Genomic DNA, 26879 nt, shown 5'->3' with positions numbered 1-26879 from the left:
ACAACACTGGTCAAGAAGTGGGAAGGTCTGAGTCTCAACCTCTAACTATCTCTGTGTGATGGTTAATTTTATGCTATGGTACCCAAGTTGTTTGGTCAAACATCAGCCTAGATGTTGCTATGAAACAGGTTTTTTAAAGATGTGATTAGCACTTAAATCAGTAGACTTTGAGTAAAGCAGATTATCCACCAAAATGTAGGCGGGCCTCATCTAATCGGTCGAAGGCCTTAAGAGCAAAGACTTTCCCAAGCAAGAAGCAATTTGGCCTCAACACTGTAACACAAAAATTATGCCTGACTTTCCAGCCTGAAAATTTTGGACTCAAGAGTAACATTCACTCCACCCTGAGTCTCCAGCTTGCTGGCCTACTCTACAGATTTTAGACTTGCCAGCCCCCACAAACATATGAGCCAATTCCTAAAACTCAAGCAATCTATCAATCTTAATCTCTACTTCTCCCCCTCTCCTATATGTGTGTGTATGTGTGTGTGTATATACACATATACACACACACACTGTCTCTCTCATGAACCCTATTACATTCTGTGACCTGTAGCACAGAACCAGAAAACTTAGTAGTTTGGGGGGAAAAAAAAGATCTTACAGGCCACTTAATCTAGTCTCCACACAATGCAGGAATCTCCTTGACATTACTGCTGACTATCAACCAGTGTCTCCACACCTGAAAGGAGCTTAATAGTCACACACACACACACACACGAAAGTCACCCCTTTTTAAATGGCTTCTATTATTGGACAACTCACTCTCTAACTGGAGAAAAAAACAATCTGTGTAATTTTCAACCATCCAACTAATCCTAGTTGTACTTTCTAGAACTAAAAATGAACTACAAACAATTGCTGTTATCAGGAATATTCCATACAGTTTAGTTTAGATACAAATAAATTGGTAGGCAGAGTAACAGCCCCTAAAGATGTCCACTTCCTGATCCTCAAAATCTGTATGTTCCTTGACTTGGCAAAAGGGATTTTGTGGATAAATTAAGAATTTTCAGATGAGGAGATTATCCTGGATTATCAGGGTGGGTCCAAGGTAATCACAAGAGTCTTTATAAGAAAGAGAGAGGCAGGAGAGTCAGGTGCAGAATGAAGAAAGATAAGAAAGCCTTGACCTGCTATTGCTGGCTTTGAAGATGAAGGAGTCGTAAGCCAAGGAATATAGGCAGTCTCTAGAAACTGGAAAAATAAGAGAATGGATTCTCCTCAGAGCCGCCAGAAGGAAGGCAGCCCTGCCAACACCTCGATATCTAGTCCAGTGAAACCTGTTTTGGACTTCTGGCCTCCAGAACTGTAAGATACTAAATTTGTTTTGCTTCAAGTCACTAAATTTATGGTAATTTGCTACAGCAGAAATATGAAACGATTACAAATATATTAACATTTTAAAAAATTAAATATAAGCAACTAGAAAGATAAGCAAATCAAAGTTTAATACAATTTAATGGGGCAAAAACATTTTATAAAATAGACTAGGGAATTCCCTGGCAGTCCAGTGGTTGGGACTCTGTGCTTTCACTGTTGAGGGTGCGGGTTCAATCCCTGGTCAGGGAACTAAGATCCTGGAAGCCATGCACTGCAGCCAAAAAATAATTTTTTTTTAAAAGGGACTATTTAACACTGACAAGCTCTGTACAAATGGCCTAGCAGCATTCTCCAAGTCAGGCCCAACCCACCTCCCAAATTTTGAGAAAACTTAAATTTCACAGGATAAATGAGAATAAGACAAAGACCTTCTTTATTCTCAAAAGTGATGCATTTGTCTATTGGTATACCTTTTTCTGGGTAAGAAAATAGCTTTTTTATAACTTTGGATTTGAAGTTAAAATACTAACATATACTGTAGTAAGAGAACTATTGTGTATCAATGTGAATGTGGCACAAATTAATCACTATTTTCAAATTTAGCTATTGAGATACTTTTATACTGGACCTACCATTTAACTTGCCTCAAGAAAACTACTTGTCTGATTGTGGCTTTTACTTGAAAAATACTTTCTGACATTTGTATTTAAGTCATACACAAAGATTCAGGGGTGAACTTTAAACCAATACAGACATTTGAATGAAACTGTTATTTAAGAAAGAAATATGAAGGGGAGGATCTTCCAGATAAAAACCTTTCAAATATTTGAAGCCTAGGATCACATTTTCACTTAGTTTTTACTTCACCAAAGTATATCCAGTCCTTAAGCATTCCCCAAGTAAGATGTTTTTTGGCATCATCCCCATCCTCCTCATGACCCTCTGTTCCTCTGGATGCATCTAGTTTGTCAGTATCCTTCTTAAATGTGTTCAGAACTGAACAAAATGCTGCAAATGTGATCCCCCAAAATGCAAAGAATGTTAAATTCCTTATTCCAGAGACTTCATTCTTAGTAATTCAACTAGGGCTTACAGGCTATTAAGTTTTACACCTATTCAGCTGACTTCATGAAACTAAAGTACAGAATATACACGTACTCTTATTACATTTTAACTTATTAGTTCAAATAATCAGGCACAGGTTGACAACAAAGCACTCTTTGGGCAGAAGTATTCAATCAGCTATAAATCCATCTGACTGTACTATCTCCCAGATCACATTTCCTCATGTTGTCCACAGAATATCATGAGAGACTCTGACAATGTGCTTTCCTGAACTCAAGATATGTTATTATGGCATCCTCCTATCATGCAATCCTATCAAAAAGGAAATGAAGTCAGTCTGGCCAGTCACTTAACCAGGGTCTCAGTTTCCTCATCTATAAAGAAAGGAAGTTGGACTAGATCCCTTTGAGCTATAAAATTCTATTATTCTAAAAGAGATTTTATCAGGTAGTAGAAAGATACTGAAATAAATAACGAAAGAAAGCTAACCCATGGGAGAGAGGCACCTTGTCATGAATAATGAGTGGGGTGAAGCAGTGTCTGTAATCCCACGCTGATAATCCATAAACCAGAGGGGACTCTATCTTATTTCTACTTCCACATAAAGTAAAGCCTCAATTCAGACTTTACCAATTATTAACTTGTGATGTTAGGTTCTGGAATAAAGATTAACAGTGTGGAGTCACTGGAAAAAGAAACTTGATAAGCAAATGAATAATGAAACAATTATTTGCAAGCCCTCTAGAAATATTTAATTTCATGCAACCACTGAAACTGCAAATTGTTCTCAGTCATTGTGAAAGACACTGACTTGACTTTGGCTCTAGTTATTTACACTTAAAAAACAGTAAGGTTAAGTTTTTAAAAATATATTATTCAGTCACATTTTTCTAATACTCAGGCTAGCCTTCCCTTTTCTGGCCAAAGTTTCATTTTACCCAAAAGGTAAAATGTATTTGAAGGATGCCTATAGTCTGAAGAAGAGTACAAAAGCAAAATAAACAAAATGCACTCCCATTTCTGTTCTCTCTAGAATTTATCCCATGCCCTCTAGAGAAATGTCCTTTGAAGCCAGTAAATTTCAACAATTTTTGCTTATTGTTGCTCTCTTTTCTCAAGCTAAACTTACCCATGACTCCATTTTATGAACACACAAAACAGCTAAATTCGGTAGGCCAAAGATTCTGCATGGTGCTTCAAGACCCACTCACATGTGGAGAGTGGATTGTTGGTGGGTCACGATGTACAGATATACACCCATGCTCTCCAAGGCTGCTCAAGCTACCATTCAGGACCCTGTGGGAGCACTCAGGAAGGGCACCGCAGTGCTGTGCTTATGGCTTCCTCCCTCAGGAAGCTGAACTGGTGAAGTTTCTCACTAGCCCTCTAGACTACTTGAGTATGAGGGCAGCAGCTTCTGCGTGATAGTCATGATCATATTAGTGACTGATATTCTTTAGTTCTCTGAGAATAAAATACAATTTATAACATAGAGTATACAGTTTAAGACATTTGACTTTTGAAACCATTTTTCGATTGCGTGACGTATCAAAATAAGGGCTATCTATATCCTTATTTCACAACTGTAAATGGTACATATTATTGCCATGTTACAAAGGAAAATGGAGACTCAGAGAGACTAAGTTATTCAAGGTCGCAGACTATCTATAGAAAGTGAAGTGCCAATATGAGTTTGTATGATCCCAAATCCATGCTATTTCTACTGCAACACACTGCCACTCAAAGATGACACAAAGTTTACCATGAAGGAGCTCACAGCCTAGGACCCTACAAAATAAGGCAGAAAGAAAAGGGTATAATGTTTGAATCCTATACAACAAGAACACAGTCATACATTTCTTGTGTAATAAAGCAAAAAGAATGTTTTTTAAAGCAAAATATAAGTATCACAAGAAAGGTAGACGTTAGATCAGAAAAAGAAAAGATTAAGAAAAACTGGAAAAGACATTTAGAAAAGATAGTATTCTAGGTGTTGAAAATAAATATGACTTCAACATTCAGAAGTGGGATAGAACACTTCAGGCAGGGGAAAGAACATGAACGAAGACACACAAAAAGGAAAATACAAGACATATATGTACAACAGCAAATATTTCAGATCTGTTAACACAGTGTTTCCTACATTTCCCAGATAAGATTTCCAGTGAATTCATTAAAAGTACAGATTCTCAGGTTTCTCCCTCGGAGATTTTGATTCAGATTTTTTTTTAAAGTACTACAAGTTTAATTTAATTTTTTTTAAAGTACTACAAGTGATTTTTTTATTACTAAGGAAGTTTAAGAAGCATTAGACTAAAGGACAGAGTTGGCAAAGGGGAGTCATGAAAGAAGAAGCTTGAAATAATAGGCCAAGGAATTTGGCCTTATTTCTATAGTCAACAGAAAGCAACTATAACATCTTAATCAGGCTTCAGGAAGACTATTCTGATAGTAATGAGTGGAAGGGAAAAAAGAGAAGGGAGATGGGAGACCAGTCTGTAGACTAGGGCTGCAGCCCAGGCTAGAGATAATAAAGCCTGGAACAAGGGTAATAGTAATATAAATTAAAAAGAAAAAACAGATTTGAGACACGCATGGATGAAAAATTGGTAGAACAGTTCAACTAACTGGTTGTGCAAGGAAAAAAATAAGAAAAACGTCAACTAAATCTAAAATTCTTCTTTAGGGGGCACTGATACCAGGGAATTAGAAAGAGAAGTCACAGAACAGGGAGAAGTTTGGGAAGAAAAGATAATGAATTAAGCCTTGGCTAGAGCTTGGGTAACAAGTGAGATATTTAAATATAGAGATGTCTAGTAGGCAGCTGGAGAAAAGAAAAGTAAGTCAGCCTAGAGATATAGATTTGAGAGTGTGAAACAAACATTTGATAATTTTATCACAGAGTGCCCTCAATTAAAAAGTCAGACAAGAGAAATGTAACTCCATACTAGAGTTATCCTACTTATTTGATAATGGACTGTGGGTTGCAATTTTCTTGGCAAAGAGGAAAGAATTTACTTGGTCTTTCTACTGTTTAAAGTGTTTTACAGGTTTAAGAGCAAACATAAAAAGCAAGCTAGAACTATCTACAGTGGTATCTTTCACATTTCAACCTTGTAGCAAACACAAATTGCTTTTGGAGTATCCAGTTCACTATAATTCAGTAGAAGTTAAACATTATTTTTTTTTTCTTTTTTTACTTTGTGCAAAAGTAAGCAGCAGGAGGAAGATATGCTTTAAACATTTAAGACATGCTGTTGCTACCAATAGAAAAAATTCAAACTAATTTCCTAGTAGAGTCAATCTCAAAGTAATTGTCCACAAACGTTATTTTAGGCCAGAAATTTAATTCAACAAAAGATTGACAGAAAAATTCCTTTTGCCCACACTTGCTCTACAAGGCTGCTAAACTTAGTACTATCCAAGACCCTACGGAAGTTAGGGAAGGGCAGTGGGCCGACTGCATTGAGCTGCCCCCCACCCCAGAATGCTGTGCTACCAGTGAAATTTCTTGCCAGCCTTTTAGAAGGAGGCAGCTTTTGCAGCATTCAAAATCACATTAGACACTTTAATAGCTATAGAAACCTGAGGTCAAAATTCTGATTCCACAACCTTCTAATTACACAGTCTTAGGCAAGCAACTTAACATCTCAGTATTGATTTGATTTACCAAACAGGAATAATAACATCCATACCACATGGTTGTTATAGAGATTACATAAAATAAATACTTAGCACAGATAAGAAAAAACTCATTACAGTGCAGTATAACAAGTGTTTGATGGCTCAGCCTGGGTGAAAGTTGTCTTGGGGAGGGAGGTAGAGGTAGTGAGGAGTTAATAATGGAGGTAAATTTTAAAAGGAAAAATAAAAATTAGCCTAATAAAGGAGAGCACACACTCCAAGCAAAAGAAAAAAAGGGGTGGGGGGGACACTGGGGAAGGCATGGATATGCAAGGAAACTTGACATCTTCACAAAACATCAGTGAAAGGGAATCCTGGCAATTCCCAGATCTAACATTCATGATTTTTTCCATTTACAAATATACCTGCAGGATCATGACATATAGTGAATCTTTCATTTTGATTAGGGACAAATTTGAATCATGAATAATATAAGACTAGTGTACTGATGATGACTTCTGAGATACCAGGGTGACAGAGTGATTGGTGATGTTGATAAGGAATAGGAAAAGGAGGTTTTCATGTAAAGATGGATTTAATTTTGATATCTAAAATAGAGATGTTTCCTAAAGGCAACTCAGAGTGAGGGATAAGAGCCCAGAAGAAATATTTGGTCTTGTCTCCTACTAGAGCTCAGAATGTTAGTATACATGTGGTAACTGAATCCATGGTATCAAATAGATCAATCAAGGATGCTGAAGACAGCAAAAAAAAAAAAAAAAAAAAAAAAGACTAAATATTTCTTATACATGTCCATTTTAATTCAGTTTTAATGCAAGGGATATAAATAGAGTGCTTACTATATGCCCAATATTAGCCTACCAAAACCAGGCTCAATGATGAGGGAAGCAAGTGGATAAAGAAGTAAAGACAAGGGTAAAAATAATGTGCTTTTAAGTCGATGCTATTATAAGTGTCATTAAGAAATAGGTGACTACATCAAGCAAGTAAGGTAGTACTAGGTTACAGAGTTTTAATTACATACTACAGTAAAGACTTTGAATCTTATCCTGTAGGTGTCTCAGTGTTCACTAATTTTTAAGAAAAAAGACATATGAAAATTTGGGGCAGTAAAAACCCTTGAAGATGATTTTCTTGGGGCATATTTGTCAGAATCACTGCTTTAAACAATGGTGGGGCACTGTAGGTGTTTCAGCAATGAGTACTGTGATGAAAGTGATATTGAGGAAAACCATACTTAAAGGCCTATGGCAAGCATTGGTGGGATAAAGGACAGGAGGCAATGTATAATCTTGAGACATGGATTTTATAGTGAGACAGATGTAGGTTTAACTCCCAGCTCTAGCTACTTATTATGTGACTTTGAGCAAATTACAACCTATTAATACCTTAACTTATTCATAGGTAAAATGGGAGTGATAATTTCTATCTTAAAGAGCTGTGATGAGAATTAATGAAACGATTAAATACATGTAAATGATGCTAAAATGAATATGAGCTTTGGTCTATCACTGTTTATTACAGTAATGATAATTACTAAATCATCTAGCAATCCAATTAAACCAAGCATAATTAAAATCTGAATCACAAAATTAAATCATTCTTTAACTCTAGGTGTAACTGATTTTTAAAAATGTCAGATTAAAAAAAAAAACTATCTCAAATCATCTCAGAAGTTGCAAATATTACGGACCACAAATCATTTTATGAATTGGTTCAATGAACACTTACTGAATGTGTACCATGTGAAACATGCTGTGCTATGTATAGCAGATTAAAAAATGAGTGAGATATAGACCCTAATCACTTTTATAATTCAGAACAAAGGGCAAATTAAGAGTTTTACCTGACTAACTCGATTTACTTCCTCCTCTTCTTCCTCAGCTTCCTCTCCAAATGAAAGTAAACTAAAATTTCTGATCAGAAATAAAGAAAAAAAAAAGGAAAAAAGAATTAAAGAAAGAAAATTTAGGAAGAAAAAAACCAAAACATAAATATCCTACTTTCAAAGCAACAGAACCATTAAATACACTAAGTCAAGTATGACAGAAATAATTAAAGCGTTTTATATTTATCAAAACTGGTGAGCAAAATGGGGATTTCTAAAAAACTAATAAACATATAGCTCTGAGAGTACTACAAATGGGAAGCAATTTATCTAGTGTCTGCCAAAACAATCTTAATATTTTAAAATTAGTAAGTTAAACAAAATTGTCAAAAAAAGCAATAAATTTAGCTAACCAAATGGTACATGGGAAGAAAAATCAAGTTTGTCTTTTTTGAGCCTTCAAATTAATATATCACAAGGAAGATAAATATTAAGTTATTAAAACTCTCCTTTCAAATATTGGAAAAATAAAAGATGTGGCCACAAAAGAGGAATTTCATTTCAAAACTTAGATATAATCAGTAACTACCACATCATCCCTATTATATTTGCTATGAATTAAAAACAAAAACATCCAACTTTGGGGCTTGTTGTCAAGATAAATCACAGTTATGGAATATTATATCTGAATATAGTGACAGTGACCCTTCACCCAGAAATAAATTAGTTAAAATAAATAATTAAAAATAAAAGGAAATCAAATATAAAGCTGTATAAGAAGTTATTTTGCCACAAGATATCAACTGCTTATTAAAGTGTCTGGCTCATATTTGACAGTTTAATAACAGCGACTTAACTTACTTACATTGTAGGATATCAAGAAAAGAAATGAATATATATTGAATACCTACACTATTGGGTGTTTTCAAATTCCCCTTCTCATTTAATCTTCATTATAACCAGGTGTTGTATTATAAATCTCCATTTTAAAAGATGGGGAAACTGAAGCTCAGAAAGATTAATAAACTTTGCTTCTTATAACTGGGGTAGGCAGTATTATACTTAAAACTGTCTGACTCTAACACTTATAAGTACAATAAAATCCCTAATATGATGCTACAGTCCAGTAAAAGGGTAAGTTGAAATCCAACTCTCTGATATCTATTTTAATAAAACAGACAAAATTAATAATGTAAAGAATATTGTTCACAAATTACTGAAATTTATTAAAAGAAGAAATTTCTATTTTTAGAAAACTATCCTTAGGAAATAATCCAGAATACAGAAACAGCTTTATGTTTAAATATATTTATAATAAGATTATTTTAATAGCACCAAAAAATAAGAGTGAAAAGTTAAATAATGTAACCATGTGGTCATTATATCCTTCATACTTTACTTTCCAAGCTCTTTATCCTGAGCATATATTAATGGGAAAACAAGTAAAAAACAAAAAAAATTTCTCAATAACTCGTTTACATAAATAAGTCTTGTAGTGATCATAAATATTTACCTAATTTTTAACACAGATTTCATATGGACATCTCAGACAATACTTATTTACCTTAAGTTTTTAAAGTTATATACTGTATTTGAATATAAGAAATGTACATTTAGAAAAACACACACACAATATAATTTAGATAGTACCTCTTGGTCCAAACTGACCTCCCCCTCACTACTAAACAATTGTTACTAAAGGAAATAAAGTGAACTAAATGAATCAGTGTTGCTTTTCAAGCTGAGGAGAAAATCTTTCTACTCTGATTATTACTTTGTGCCTCTGGGTTTCAATTTCTTTACTTCCTCCTCTGGTTTCTCTTTTTTTGGCTTTTTTATTTCTCTTGGAATGATGTCATCAAAAGGATTAAACAAAACCTATGGAAAGAAATATTTTGAAAAATGATTAAGTTTTATAAAATTTCACAAAAACTTAAAACCAATATTTAATTATGTTGCCATTAGTGTCCATAATTTTTCCTCACATAACCACTACAAGCATAATGATATATACTTCCACTTACATGGCCTCACTGGATTCTCCCAGTAATCCCATATGCTATTAAGTAAAAGGTATTTTATCCCTATTTTACAAAAGGGGAAAATATTCAAGAAAACATAATATATAGTAAGAGAGACAAACTCAGGTATTTTGACTCCAAATCAAATGCTCTAAGGTCCTTGCTTCCTCAATGAAGAATTACTCTTAAATTACCTAAGATATCACTTCACTGGGCTAAATAAACCTAATTCATCCAGCTTTCCGTTATGAGTCGAGTATTGCACTCATTGGATTACCAGCTGAAGTTTCATCTTTGAATTCGAAATCTTCAATTAAAAAAATTCTTAACCAGAAACTGTGACTAAATTACAGAGATAAAATCTAAGTAGTAATGTTAATTTCATCTGATAATTTAACAATACAAATAATCAATTTCTCTTAAGTGATAATTTAAGTAATGTATCTCATAATAATCATGCTCCTACCTCACAACTTTTTATTTTGTGTGGATTACGTGGTCTTTCTTCATCATCAATGTCTACTTCTGTCAGTCGCAGCATGTTATATACTGTATCCCCTGTAATCTATCAAATAAAAAAGAAAATTTAATTGAAAAATATTAAATTCATTCTTTGAAATAAGGGAGGACTTTTGAAAATATTTTTTAAATAATTGAAAGGGAATTTCATATTGTTATATAAGAGTATATGCATTAAGTAGTGTAAAAAAGCAACATCATCCTAAGGGGAAAAGGCATTGATGAAGTTTAATCCCTCAGTAAGATTTTTGAGAAATTTCCAATATATACTTAATGTCAATTTTTATTAAAAATATAATGCCAAATAACCTCCTTCTGAATGACTACTTTTTGTTCAAACATTATAAACAAATTTATACTTTAGAATAGGGTAGATCAAGAAAATAACAATAACAATGTGGTAAGTGCTCTGCAGACATTATTAAAGGCATTCTCCAAAGAGATAAAGTTGATTGTTTTTATAGGTCAGCCCGTGTCTGCTAGAGTGGGCCAAATACATATTTCAGGGAATCCTATACAGAACATCCAATGATTCCACTGTTGGTTTGTTTTACTTTTAGTAAGGATACGAAAGAGTAATATAACCCAGATAACTTCTAAGCCCTGGAAGTTATATCAAATAAAAGAGAAATGGAATTTTTAAAAAAGACATTATCTCATTTAATCCTCAAAACATCCTAAAAGTAGGTACTGTCATTATCTTGCTTTTCCAGATAAGAAAATTGCAGTTCAAAGAAGTTATACAGCCGACAGTGATGGCCATTCTGACTTGTAACCACTAGGCTATACTTTGTCTCTAATGTGTAAGTTATATAACACCAATTGTAAACAATGGTGCAGAATGGCAACATAAATCTCATTTTATTATATGCTTATTTTTTGTAAATAATAGGAAGGAAAATCTGTGAACATCCCACAACCTGTGTTGGAGTGGCTCAAATGTGTCAATTCATATTTCTTAATCCACGTTGTTAAGTATTAAGCAACAATACTGTATTGCATGTTTTTGGCATGACTCCTCTTATTCAACATTTCTCAAAAGTTGTAAAATAATACCAGTTTTCAAGTTGTGCTAAGTGTGTTCTTTCCCTTTTCATCTTTTGTCTAGGATAGGGGGAAACCATTCTTATTGAACCAGCAGAGGGAGCTCATGCACTAGTGATGTCTAACACGCCTAAGACTTAAAACTATCTGGGAAAATATTGGAATATGAAAAGGGAGGAGCATGAGAAAAAAAAATCTTCAGAATCCCTTTTAAAGAAAACTACTGAAAATTCTATGGAAATGATAATCTCTGATATGATGTTAAAGTAAGCCGGATTAAATAGGTATTGTTCAAAGTAATATTTCAGGTAAAAAGTTTTAATGTTGGGACTTCCCTGGTGGAGCAGTGGTTAAGAATCCACTTGCCAATTCAGGGGACATGGGTTCGATCCCGGGTCCAGGAAGATCCCACATGTCGTGGAGCAACTAAGCCTATGTGCCCCAACTACTGAGCCTGTGCTCTAGAACCCGCGAGCCACAACTACTGAAGCCTGCGTGCTTAGAGCCCGTGCTCCACAACAAGAGAAGCCACCGCAATGAGCAGCCCGCACACTGCAACGAAGAGTAGCCCCTGCTCGCCGCGACTAGAGAAAGCCCAGGCGCAGCAGTGAACGCCCAACGCAGCCAAAAATAAATAAATAAATATATTTTTTGAAAAAAAGTTTTAATGATAACACAAGTTCCACTTTAAACTGAAGGGAATTCATCATTAACAAAATAAACTTTAAGCTACTAAATGTTATTACCTAGGTGTCTTTCTAAAAATGTTAAAACAGTATCAGCTGAGTGACATAATAGTTAATAATACCATTAATACAATTTTAGAAAACAGAAAAATTTAAAGTTAAAACCAATGACTTGTTTGAAAAACACACACAAAAATTCAGGTGGTTCCTCATAGCTTATTATAACAGGAATATACAGTATTCCATCATTTTTAGAAATAATAAATAAATATCCTAGGGAATATTTTTATGAAGGCAGCTCTTAGATGAGTTGATCATATATATCATAGAAGCCTAAGATAACTGGACACGAACCTTTCCAAAGATGGTGTGCTTATTGTTAAGCTCATCTGCTCGACCCAGTGTAAAGAAAAACTGACTGCCATTATCATGAGGACCAGCATTTGCCATGGCAACCAGTCCTCTCCGATTAAAACGCAACCGTGAGTGGAATTCATCCTGAAGAATTAAAAAAAAAAAAGATTTAGTGAATGTCCTCAGTTATAAGGCCCTTCATATTTCAGCTAACAAGCAAGGTCCCATACAACTTCTAACCAAAAATGCTGAAGTTTTATTTAACTGATTTTCACATATAATCAAATCCAATATCTACGGTTCCTTCAATTCTATTAAATTTCACTAGCCTGTAAGTATCTTCTAAATATACTCAGCCACAAATTTGGCCTATTTTGTGGAAAGCTTACTACTTACACAGAGGAAGGGTACTCAAGGGGAATGGATTTCTGAGTCATTTCCCTATTCTTCTCATCCCTCAAAGCCATCTAAGCTTTTAGAACCTTCTATTTTTTTTCTCCAGGATAACTACTTTTGAATCATTACAGAGTCTTCAACTATTCCCTTCTTGACCCCATTCTAAATGTCATGAAACAACTGTTTTCTTCTTATTTTTTAATTCAAGGAATCTAGTATGATTATGTTATGTGCTTCACTGTGTTTTTTAAAGTCCTAAGTTGAATCCTCTCTGAACTGGCACTGGTCCCATTTGACAGTTTTCAAAAGAGCAGGAGCAAGCCATTCTAAGGTGGTTTTCTTGCTAGGGTAGGGTTACATAACATAACATATACATTAGTCTTTTAGATACTGGACTCATTTATAATATAGCCATGTTATGTAATCAATGTTTTTCAGAAAGGAAGTTCTGTTTCCTTAATAAATTCATCTCAAGGGATTTGAACTCAAAGGATCATAACTCTGGATACTGTATTAAAAATGACCTAATTGAAAAACTTACCAAGATATCTGTATTACTTGAATATAATAAGCAAAAATCTCAATTTAGAAAGGAATTGTCACAAAGAGCTATTCTGTTAAATCAAATAATAGAATAAAGGAATGCTTCCTACCAGATGGAGGCTCTAAAATAATGAGATATCTCAATTTTGTAAAATATAAAATAGTCTAACAGTGACATTTGAGACTCTTTTATAACCATTTCACATGCTCTAAGGCCACTATCATATGAAAATTAAAGCAAACAGTTCAAGCATTTTTCTCAAGAATCATACAGTAACCCAGTATAAAATTAAAGGAAATTCCAGACACTCTATCTTATTAGTATAAATTTGAAGTTTTAAAAAATTCACATATTTTAAGAGCTATTGATGCTTACTCATTAAAAGAACATAATATTGATACCATCAGATTAATAAATAACCCAGCTTTTAGCTTTTACTTGAATGCACTGCTATCCTTTATATCTTAATTATGACATTAACTCTTTTTTTCTTTTTAGATCTATGTTGGCAGCTAACAAAGCACTGACCTATTCTTGATTAAAACCCACACCTCTTCTAACTTTCATGTTGCTTCTTCCTTCTGTTTCCCCTTGTGATTTCTTGTTACGGCATGCATTTTGTGCTACAAAGGTCTATTGTGTACAATTTAAAATGAATTCTGCTATGGACTGAATTGTGTCCTCTCATAGTTCATATGTTGAAGCGCTAACCTACAATGTGACTGTACTGGAGATAGGGCCCATAAGATGAAAAAGTTAAATGACTTCACAAGAGTGAAGTCCTAATCCAGTAGGGCTGGTGCCCTTATTAGAAGAGGAAGAAACACCAGAACGTTCTCTCTCCACCATGAGAAGACACAGCAAGAAGGCAGCCATTTGTAAGCCAGGAAGAGAAGCTTCACAGAACTGTCTGCTAGCACCTTGATCTTGGACTTCCTAGCCTCCAGAACTGTGAGAAATAAATTCCTATTGTTTAAACCACCCAGTTAGAGGTATTTTGTTATAGCAGTTCAAGCAGATTAATATAAATTCTATAGTGTTAAATAAAATGATTTAAAATAGGATGGCATATGCAATGTTCTAGAAATGTTTTACACATACAAAGTTGCCGAGATCAGATATAGTCAGATATCGGGAAATATGTTATATAGTCTTTTTTTTCTGACTCACATGTTCCTCACTACCACCTTTAGCTCCATCTGAATTCAATCTGGCATAAAACTTTGTGACAAGACAACTTAGAAAGAATGCTTGATGGGGTAAGTGCTGCTCTTATTCTGTATAATCCTAAATATACAATAGACCCGATTTTGTGCACTAATGTAAAATGCATTTTCTTCTGTGGGGCACAATCATTTTTGATTAAGCAATCCAAGCTGACTTGAAAAAAGATAAAAAAAATTCAGTCTCACCTTGAATGGGGCTCCATAGATAGAATCTCCACCAGTCCCTGTACCAGTAGGATCTCCCCCTTGAACTATAAAACCAGGTACAACTCTATGAAATATGGTGTTGTCATAATATGCTGGAAGAAAATAAAAAGAATTTATTATTCTCTTTCTGACTTTTCATTGTTAGTGTAAAGAACTGCAACAGATTTCTGTATGTTAATCTTGTATCCTGCTACTTTGCTGAAATTGTTTATCAGTTCTAATAGATTTTGTGTGGTGTCTTTAAGTTTTCTACATAGAGTATGATGTCATCTTCATATAATGACAATTTTACCTCTTCCCTTCCAATTTGGATACCTTTTATTGCTTTTTCTTGTCTGACTGCTATGGCTAGGACTTCCAATACTATGTTGAATAGAAGTGGTGAGAGTGGGCATCCTTGTCTGGTTCCAGATTTTAGCAAGAAAGCTTTCAGTTTTTTACCACTGAGTATTATGTTGGCTGTGGGTTTGTCATAAATAGCTTTTATTATGGTGAGATATGTTCACTTCATACCCACTTTGGTGAGAGTTTTTATCATGAACAGATGCTGAATTTTATCAAATGCTTTTTCTGCATTTATTGAGATGATCATGTGGTTTTTGTTTTTTCTTTTGTTGACAAAACAATCCCTTTTAAAATCATATAAAAAATAAAACAAAATATTTTTATTTTATTTTATTTTATTTTATTTTATTTTATTCCTTGGTCAGGAATAAACCTGACCAAGGAGGTGAAAGACCTATATGCTGAGAACTATGAAACACTGATAAAGGAAATTGAAAATGATTCAAAGAAATGGAAAGATATCCCATGCTCTTAGACTGGAACAATTAATATTGTTAAAATGGCCATACTACCCAAAGCAATCTACAGATTTAATGGGATCCCTATAAATTACCTATGACATTTTTCATGGAACTAGATCTAACAATCCTAAAATTTATATGGAACCACAAAAGATCCAGAATTGCCAAGCAATCCTGAGGAAAAAGAACAAAGCTGGAGGCATAACTCTCCAAGACTTCAGACAATACTACAAAACCGCAGCAATCAGTGTGGTAGGGCTTCCCTGGTGGCGCAGTGGTTGAGAGTCCGCCTGCCAATGCAGGGCACATGGGTTCGTGCCCTGGTCCGGGAAGATCCCACATGCTGCGGAGCGGCTGGGCCCGTGAGCCATGGCCGCTGAGCCTGCGCGTCCGGAGCCTGTGCTCCGCAATGGGAGAGGCCACAACAGTGAGAGGCCCGAGTATCACAAAACAAAAAACAAAAAACAACAGTGTGGTATTGGCCCCAAAACAGATATATGGATCAACAGAAAGGAATAGAGGGCACACACCTATGGTCAATTGATCTTCAACAAAGGAGGCAAAAATACACAACAGAGAAAAGACAGTCTCTTCATCAAGTGGTACTGGGAAAGTTGGACAGCTGCATGTAAATCAATGAACTTAGAACACTCCCTCACACCATACACAAATGCAAACTCAAAATGGCTTAAAGACTTAAATGGAAGACATGACACCATAAGACACCTAGAAGAGAACATAAGCAAAACATTCTCTGACATAAATCATAGCAATGCTTTCTTAGGTCAGTCTCCCAAAACAAAAGAAATAAAAGCAAAAGTAAACAAATGGGACCTAATCAAACTTATAAGCTTTTGCACAGCAAAGAAAACCATATACAAAGTGAAAAGACAATCTATAGAATGGGAGAAAATATTTGCAAAACATGAGACTGACAGGGATTAATGTCAAAAATATACAAACAGCTCAATATAAACAAACAAACAAACAACCCAATCAAAAATGGGCAGAAGATGTAAATAGGCATTTCTCCAAAGAAGACATATAGATGGCTAACAGGCACATAAAAAGTTGCTCAACATCACTAATAATTAGAGAAATGCAAATCAAAACTATAACGAGGTATCACCTCACACCAGTCAGAATGGCCATCATGAAAAAGTCTACAAATAATAAATGCTGGGGAGGTGTGGAAAAAAGGGAACCCTCCTACACTGTTGGTGGGAATGTAAATTGGTGCAGCCACTATGGAGAACAGTATGGAGGTTCCTTAAAATAACTTAAAATAGAGTTACTGTATGATCCAGCAATCCCACTCCTGGGCATATATCCAGAAAAGACAAACACTCAAATTTGAACAGATACATGCACCCCATTGTTCATACGGCATTATTTACAATAGCCAAGACATGGAAGCAACCTAAGTGTCCATCAACAGCTGAACAGATAAAGAAGATGTGGTATATATATATATTACTCAGCCATAAAAAGGAATGAAATAATGCCATTGGCAGCAACATGAATGGACTAGAGATTATCATATAAAGTGAAGTAAGTCAGAGAAAGAGAAATATCATATGATATCACTTATATGTGGAATCTAAAAAATGATACAAATGAACTTAATTACAAAACAGAAAGAGACTCACAGACATAGAAAACATAGAAAACAAACTTATGGTTACCAAAGGGGAAAGGGGTGGGGAGGGATAAAACAGGAGTTTGGGATTAACAGATACACACTATTATATATATAAAATAGATAAACAACAAGGACCAATGTGTAGCACAGAGAACTATATCTTGCAATAACCTATAATGGAAAAAAATCTGAGAAAGAATATCTATCTACCTATATCTATATATATATATCTGAATCACTTTGTTGTACACCTGAAACTAATACAACATTGTAAATCAACCATACTTTAATAAAAGAAAAATTTATCAATGTCTAAAACTAAGTGTATTTATAGTTATCAGAGTAAATACAACTAGTCACAAGATTTTTCCCCCAGAACGTTAAATAGGCTCCTAAACCAAAATCTTTTCTTCCTTATTATAAAATATCTACTCAAAACAGAACAATTTCTATAGAAGCCATGGTAGTGGTTGTTTCGTATCTACTTTCAGGATTCTCTTAAACTCTGGATTACAGTTTTCAAAATAAAAATTGGAGAGTTTTGGTATAGATCTGTGGCTCTCAACTGGGGGGAGGAGGAGTAGCAATTTTCTCCCTAGGGGACACTTGTCAATGTCTAGAAATATTTGGTTTTCACACATGGGAGATGTTACTGGCATCTAGTAGGTAGAGGCCAGGGATACTGGTAAACATCCTACAAAGCACAGGAAGCCTCTACAACAAAGAATTACTGGCTCAAAATGTCAACAGTGATGGAGATTGAGAAACCCTCATAGAGACAAATACCTTATTTCCTAATTCTTCCTCTTCTCCCCATAGAAAATTAATTTATACAAACAACATACAAACCCAAAATATATCAAAATTACTCACTGATTATAGGTCTAGCACAATCAATGCACCCTCCTCAAGAAATTTTCAATAAATAAAAGAACAACACAATACATGAGTCCAATTAGACTCTCAGTAAGTTTGCTAAATGAAGAAAATTACTTATATTTATATATAAATATATAAATTGGAAGCTATAAACATACAAGAGAGATCATATATGATCTCCTAATTGGTTGAGTTGGATTCAGTTATTGAGCATAGTCATAATTTAATCACATGCTGAGGAATGCAAAGCAAAGAGATGGAAAGAGCATAGTTCACTAAAGTCTTTACTGAGCTGCAGAACTTCTGGACACCAGATTTCTTATCAAAGAGGATGATAAATGTCTTCATTAATTAAGTAATTTTGAGTTGAGTCTTCTATTACTTGAAACTGAACCAACCCAATCTCATTCAATGACAGACACTTATCAAGTGCCTACTGTGGGCCAGACACTGTAATGATACAATTACTGACATAATTCATAAAACAACAATTACATGAGTACTTTGTGATCCTTTATTAGTCAAAACATGACTAGTCAAAACATGACTATGGTTTATCATAATTCATGAAGTACTATAATACTGTGGCTTGCAGGCACCCTCATAATAATTTACATTTGCAAGCTATAACTGGAAATAAAATCCACATTTTAAAAAATGTAAGCTGTAATCTAACAACTGTATCCAGTTCATAGGATGGATTGGAAGTAGAAAGGAAGATTAATGGATTTTTTTCAATCGCTTCTCCCAATGAAGAGCTGTTAGGCTATATTCACAAGAACTCCCCAGTACAGACAAGTTCTCCTTGGTTACAAACCAGAAACTGTAAAAATCAAGAAGTCTACAAGTATTTCTCCTATATCCCTAAGTAACCATTTACTCTGAATAAAAATGTATATAGCAGTTAGGAATTCTGAGCCTTGCCTCTTGTTAGCTGTGCAACCTTAAACTCAATTTTCTTTCTTTTTTTTCTCTTTTTTTTCTCTTTTTTAATTGAAATATAATTGACACAACATTACACTAGTTTCAGATGTACAACATAGTGATGCAATATTTGTATATATTGTGAAATGTTCACGGACAATAACAGTTATAATAATAGTTAACATCCACCATACATAGTTACAAAATTATTTTTCTTGTGATGAGAACTTTTAAGATCTACTGTCTTAGCAACTTCCAAATATGCAATACAGTATTATTAACTACAGTCATCATACTGCACATGTAATTTTCTCATTATAAAACTAATAATATAAATTAACTCACACTGCTGTTCTGAAGCTTAAATAAGATAATGTGGAGGCAACCTATAAATTTTCAAGGTCAAAACAAGTGTGAGGTCAGACTTTAATATTTTCACTTAAATTCTACAAATTCATACTCAAATTTGAATATAATACTTACCTGAGTCTGTATCAAAAAATAAAAATAATCCTTTATGCCCATAATATGCAATCAACAGTTTTTTAATTTTTTTTGAATTTTATTTTATTTATTTTTTTATACAGCAGGTTCTTATTAGTCATCCATTTTATACACATTAGTGTATACATGTCATTCCCAATCTCCCAATTCATCACACCACCACCACCACCCGCCACTGCTTTCCCCGCTTGGTGTCCATACGTTTGTTCTCTACATCTGTGTCTCAATTTCTGCCCTGCAAATGGGTTCATCTGTACCGTTTTTCTAGGTTCCACATATATGCGTTAATATGCGATATTTGTTTTTCCCTTTCTGACTTACTTCACTATGACAGTCTCCGTGACAGATTCATCCACATCTCTACAAATGACCCAATTTTGTTCCTTTTTATGGCTGAGTAATATTCCATTGTATATATGTACCACATCTTCTTTACCCATTCATCTGTCAATGGGCATTTAGGTTGCTTCCATGACCTGGCTATTGTAAATAGTGCATGCAATTAACAGGTTTTGAGCACATGATCAGATTTAGTTTTTCAAATGATCACTTAAACTCCATAACAAAGAACTGATTGGAAGTAACAAGGTGGAGAGAGAGAGAGCAACTGTTGTCCTAAGAGTCAAAACATGACTATGGCTTATTTTGAGGGCACAGATTCAAGAATTCTCTAGGAAGCAGGATCTATAAGGCTCAGAGATCTATTAGATATGAGGGAAGGGGGACATGAGAAGTCTTTATTACTTGTGCTTTCACATTTTAAAATTACCCATATTATTTCTTTTTCCTATTTCCTATTAAGTCTTTCAGTGATGTTGGATTTTAACTTTAAGCTTTCCTTTATTTTCCTAATTATATTCTTGTTGGATAAATGAAATTATTATAATACTACATATATTGAGTAGAAATTTTCTATAATTTCTCTACACCTTGAATTTTGTATTCTATTGTGCCTAGAATTGCAAATTTCCAAATAATTTCCATATCCATTATTTCCACTTCCTTGTAATTTATTAATAATCACTGTTGAACTATGCATTTATAGTTACAGCTTACCATGTGCTTAAAAGATCTTCCTGCTTGCAATAATGTTTGACGTCCTTCTTAAATGTTTATGTATCATTCCCATAAGTATTTTGAAGAGGTTTTATTATCTCATTATGTGTGTTCATAATATCCTTCTGAATTTTTCCACTATTGAAAAAAAGAAATTTACATGTATCTCAAATAGGAAACAAAGTTTCTATTCGGATGCCGTGAGTGTGCTATCTGTCATTATGTTTTTTATTTCTGGCTCTACAATGTATGGGTATCATGACATATTTTGACTAATTATATTTCTGCCCAAGTATTAATACACATAGGAATTTATACTTGCATTTTAAAATCATGTATATCTGGTTCTTCTTCTAGAATTTTGTTTTGTGTTTAATTTTGTAAATGTTATCATTAATAACTTTTTATTTAAATCTCCTTTGTGAGCTCTCTATTTTAGCCTCTTGGGTTTTTTTAAACAAATATTTTAGTTTTGTAAGATATTTTTTAAACCTCTTACTATATACTTACGTTTGTAACTTCTAAAAAATTATTAAAACTCTTGTTAAAGGAGGAAGGGGAAAAAAGATAACTGATGAAGCATGGACATTCAGGAGACAGGGCTGAGGTAAAATTTCACAAGAGTTAATAGTCACATAAAGTATAAAAATTTTGATTTTCTTTTCTACTTCTCTTTCTGCTCCCCACTTTGTTTTTCAAACCTAAAATTCTACTCCTTCCTCATTCTTCAGAGGAACTAACAAAATTTTCAAAGATAACAAGCTTCCCTTTCCTTCTCTTCTTTTTTAACCTACTTTTTAAACTTACAATTTTTTAAAATTTTCACTCAGTTTTAAATGCTTACCTAACTATCCTACAAAGACCCGAAATCCAAGATTAAGTCTGTGTAACTGTAAATGTTTTGTTTTCATAAAAACTAAAAACTCCCCCCAGACACAGAAAGACAAATACTGTTCCCACTTATATGTGGAATCATAGAAACAGAGAGTAGAATGGTGGTTGCCACAGGCTGGAGGTGATGGGGGAAATGGGAAGATGTTGGTCAAAAAGATACAAATTTTCAATTATAAGATGAATAAGTTCTGGGGATCCAATGCACAGCATGGTGATTTTAGTTAATAATACTGTATTGTATACTAGAAATTTGTACATCTCATGTTCTCACCACATACACTCACACAAAAAGGTAACTATGTGAGGTGGCAGATATGTTACTTAACTTGATTGTGGTAATCATTTCACAATGTATACATATATTAAGTCATCACATTGTACACCTTTAAAAAAATCATGTTGTATAATCTAAATATATACAATTTTTGTCAATCATACCTCAGGAAAGCTGGAAAAAGAATATTAAGAATTTCCCTTTAACTGTGAACACCATTTTAGTTGAGAGCCATATCTGAGGCTGTGCTCCCACTTGCTCATTTTTATTCATTTGCTTTTTAATTTTGGAAATCATGTCCTTTTTAAAAAATATTGATATGACCATTACAAGATCTAGAAATATCATCACTTAAATCATATAATCAGAGGATTAAAATGAGGTTCTCTGAATTAAATTTTTAAAACCTTGACTTTATTCATTTAGGAGCTTTATTTAAATTAGTTTTCTCAGGCTTCTTGTTAGCATTTGCAATAATAATTCTATTTCTCACCTATTCAATTAAAAGAATTGCTCTAGTTATTTTTTCTTATTATTTTCCTATTCTTTTTTCTTTCTTATTGTATTCTCATAAATAGGGAAATAATTTTTTAATGTTGTAATTAAGTTTCATCATCACCTAACTTAAGAACCTTATTTCTTCTTTCATTGTTATATCATATCCAGATGTTTTCTGTTTCTTCCATTCACCTGGTCATGGATTATAATTTACCATTTATTCTTTCTAATGTTTTTGTACTTTCACTCTTCTGTAAAATTTGAGCTTTTGATTCTTCAAAACTTCTTTCCAGAAACAAGTCTGACTTTTCAGTGTCTACTGTGTTTCTCGGATCTGTTGACAGTTATTTGAGGCTTCTCTGACTGAACTACCTGTCTGATTCAATTTCCTTCCTGCCTGCCATAGCAATTATTAATAATGGTCTTTACAGATGTCTTCTTTTCTCTTTTTCTTTTTTGTCAGCTCGATTTTTTTTTGTTTTGGAGGCGGTTGTTTTTGTTTTGGTCTGGGTGGTTTTATTCCTTAAATCTTCCCCTGGTAATTTTCTGTTTGTTTAGTTATCTATTTGGAGAACTCTCACTGTACCCTACTACTGGTTATTTTGTATTCTCTTTCACATCTTGCTTTTGACTCAAAGGGCTGTTTTCTGATACCTTGAACTTCATTACTCAAATGTAAGAGTTACTAATGACATTGATAATACCATCACTGAAAGCTGGCTGGAAGGCTTTGTGGAGAAAGTAGAATTTTGAATAGACATTAAAAAGTGGTGGAATTCTCTGGCAGTCCAGTGGTTAGGACTCAAGTGCTTTCACTGCTGGGGCCCCGGGTTCAGTCCCTGGTGGGGGAACTAAGATCCTACAAGCCAGACCACATAGCCAAAAAAAAAAAAAAAAAAAATGTGACTTGAATAGAAAAAGAAGGGAAGAGAAAGTATTCCAAAAAGGCGAGGGAGGATATGAGAAGACTCAGGATATGAAGGAGGTATGAGTGGAAATGGGAAAGAACTGCTCAGGAAATAAAGATAATAGTCAACTGAAACCATGTGGTTATATGCAATGAAAAATAAAGTTGGAAAGCTAGGAAGCTAAGCTGCCTGAGGATTCAAATACCAGATGAATAAATGTGAGGGTAAAGAGATCAAAAATGAGAAAATGCAAGACCAGGTAAAAGGCAATTACAATCACGTTGGTGACAGTCAAGGCAGTACGGGGAAGAAACTGGTAAATTTGGTTTTTATCAGTTTAGTTGTAGCTGACAGTAGAAAATTTGAGTAGAAAAGTCCACTAGGCAATTAGATATGTAAATTAGAGCTCAAAAGAGGAGAAATGGCTGGAATTCTATATTTGACAGTCACTTGGTTGGAAGTAACCATTGAAGAGTAAAGACAATAGAGAACTAAAGGCAATCTTAGGGAATACCCATATTTAGAGGATGAAAGAAAGAAGTGAAAACAGCCAAGGAAACCAAAAAAGATCAAAGTATTATTTGCTGAGATAAATATCTCTGTTAAAGACAAAAAGATTTTTTAAAAAAAGATATAGAGATTTATTGGGGGGATTTTTATCTCCTCTCTCCATTTCCTGACACACAGCCCAAGACGGTATCATTTATATCATCTCCCAGCAACCATTACCACTATTTAACACCAGTCTTCAATGTTATGGAAAAATACACTGCAGTTTATTTATTTTTATTTTATTTTTATTTATTTATTTTTGGCCGCTCTGTGCAGCATATGAGATCTTAGTTCCCTGACCAGGGATTGAACCCATGCCTCCTGCAGTGGAGGCACGGAGTCTTAACCAGTGGACAACCAGGGAAGTCCCTGCAATTTATTTTTTAATTAACAAAATTTCTCCTACAGAATAAAATTCAAAAATTATGATTACCTTCCAAACAAAGCTGAATGAAATTTCTGCAAGCTTTAGGAGCTTCTTTTGACCACAACTCTATGTCAATATCTCCAGCTGTAGTTTTCAATAAAACCTGTAGAAAGCATACAAAATCACTGTGTTAATTATCATTTTGCTTAATGATGAGTTGATTGGCTGCTTAACAAAGTATTCACTGCTGAATTCTCAATTTTAAAATAAAAATTAGAAACTTTGCTTGGTTTTTGTTATACTCAAAAAATTTCAAATATTCAGTACAAGTCACTGTACATTTATACCTTTCAAATACCATTTTCAGAAATAATTTTGGCTTTAAGAAAAAATAACATATATGTTTTTGAATCACAGAAAAAAAACCTCATTCATTTAAAAATCAGTAATATAAACTTGTTTTAATTTAAAAAGTGTTCTACAGCATTTCTTCCAATAAAATTGGTGTAGCAAATTAAGAAATTAAAGAACAATCCCATGAAATGACAGCACTGTAGGACAATTTTACAATTACCTTTCAACATATAAACACTCTACTTTTTCATTCAAAATCACGCCATTCCTAATTTACAAAGGAACATTCTTAATCTAATTCTGGGTTGTATATTACTAAAATGGTGTGTCTTAAAATTACCGTCTACGGTAAATGGAATCCTTTTTTTTTTTTTTCCTTTGCTGTACGCGGGCCTCTCACTGCTGCGGCCTCTCCCACCGCGAAGCACAGGCTCCGGACGCGCAGGCCCAGCGGCCATGGCTCACGGGCCCAGCTGCTCCGCGGCAAGTGGGATCCTCCCGGACCGGGGCACGAACCCACGTCCTCTGCATCGGCAGGCGGACTCCTAACCACTGTGCCACCAGGGAAGCCCTAAATGGAATCCTTTGATAGCCTTCTTTCCATAGCTCATGAAGGCAGTTACTCCTTGGTGCAACCAGCCATCTTGCAACAACCAAAATCCCTACTGAGCCCACAGGAGGAGACAGCTTATAACAGTCTTATTAATAACCACAAATAACCAAAAAGAACGGAAAGTTCTAAATTTGAACACTGTGGCACAGGTGGAATCCAACTTCTCTAGTATCACTCCCCCCACACACCCACCCCACAGTGTGCCAAAGTAGATCAGTGTCAATCTGTAATCAATGGTCAATGATATATGACCATCATCATCACTTTTGCTATAATTGCCTTTCAGTTTCTGTTTCAGAAGCTCAAATTAATTGCCATAATTTATGTAACACTGATGAATTTATTGTATCTTTTTGGGTTTTTACTGGCTACATAGTTCTCTTACAATTACGCTCCATGGGGGTGGAAGAGGTGAAAATATCTATACTGTGGTAGCTGTTAAAATGGTTCTTAACCCATAAAGAAATATAAAAGAACTAAAAATGGGCTTCCCTGGTGGCACAGTGGTTGAGAGTCCACCTGCTGATGCAGGGGACGTGGGTTCGTGCCCTGGTCTGGGAAGATCCCACATGCCGCGGAGCGGCTGGGCCCGTGAGCCATGGCCGCTGAGCCTGCGCGTCCGGAGCCTGTGCTCCACAACGGGAGAGGCCACAACAGTGAGAGGCCCGCGTACCGGAAAAAAAAAAAAAAAAACTAAAAATGCAAATGTGCATGATTTTCTCAATCCATTACACTTCCTCTACAAAAAGAAGGGAACATTTGTTGAGTGCCTTCCAGGTGTTAGCTTCTATGCCACTTTACATATCCTATCTCATTTAATCCTCCCCTACAAGATAGGTATCATTACTCCTATTATACTTATGAAGAAACAGAGACTCAGATAAAGTAAATTTATCCAGGGTCTCATGGTGAACAATTTAAGCCAAAGGCTGTCTGCTGCAAAGCCCATGCCTTTTCTATCTCACTGTACTGCCTCCACAAAGTTCACCATAAATTCCACACTATACTGGAAAAATAGTCCATCAAGCTCTAGGGCCCTGCCACATGTCACAAAATAAATCCCCAAGTTACTCTGGTCAAAACTGATTTGAGTAGAGAAAAGTGCCTAAGTCAAAAGCATTCATATAGTGGTTGGACATGAGCAAGGCCTTCTAACTTGGCTTGGCATGAAACAATGCCCAAAAGAGATTCTCCATATTGAATGGTGACACACCAATCCAAGTGGATTCTTATTCTCCTGGAAAATATACATGTGGGATGCAAAATGAGCGGCTGAGTAACTCCCTCTACCTCAAATTGTATTATCTAAAACAACACTATGTAACATGTTTTGATTTTCCATGAGGCCTGACATACATACCAATCTTAGAAGTACAGTATACATAACAAATGTCCTTCCTACCTCATTGGATCCTTGTATACTCGAAATAAAGTTCTATTGTTAAAGAGAACCTAGACAAGTTTCCATATTTCCTATCCCCTGGCAACCACTAATCTACTCTCTGTCTCTATGGATTTGCCTATTGAACATTTCATATTCAGGCATACCTTTGAGATATTGCAGGTTTGGTTCCAGACCATTACAGTGAAATGGATATTGCAATAAAGTGAGTCACATAAAGTTTTTGGTTTCTCAGTGCATATAGAAGTTATGTTTACTCTATATTGTAGTCTATTAAGTATGCAATGGCATTATGTCTAAACAAACAATGTGCAAACCTTAATTTAAAAATACTTTATTACTAAAAAC

General features: G+C 34.5%; 1 protein-coding gene across 1 annotated transcript in view; it reads right to left on the bottom strand.

Moving 5' to 3' along the window:
• Nucleotides 1–26879, bottom strand: part of CWC27 (CWC27 spliceosome associated cyclophilin) — a 232593-nt gene that overhangs the window by 198337 nt on the left and 7377 nt on the right. The window contains exons 2-7 of the mRNA XM_081233926.1: nt 24229–24325; nt 14838–14950; nt 12486–12629; nt 10349–10447; nt 9636–9739; nt 7880–7949 (exon numbers count right to left, since the gene is read on the bottom strand). Coding sequence (XP_081090052.1) covers nt 7880–7949; nt 9636–9739; nt 10349–10447; nt 12486–12629; nt 14838–14950; nt 24229–24325 — 627 coding nt within the window. The remainder of the gene's footprint in view (nt 1–7879; nt 7950–9635; nt 9740–10348; nt 10448–12485; nt 12630–14837; nt 14951–24228; nt 24326–26879) is intronic.

Source organism: Mesoplodon bidens (assembly GCF_964165515.1).
Source record: "Mesoplodon bidens genome assembly, chromosome: 4".
NCBI classification, from domain to species: Eukaryota; Metazoa; Chordata; class Mammalia; order Artiodactyla; family Ziphiidae; genus Mesoplodon; species Mesoplodon bidens.
The sequence above is the reverse complement of the archived record's forward strand: the minus strand, read 5'-3'. Positions and strand labels throughout refer to the sequence as shown.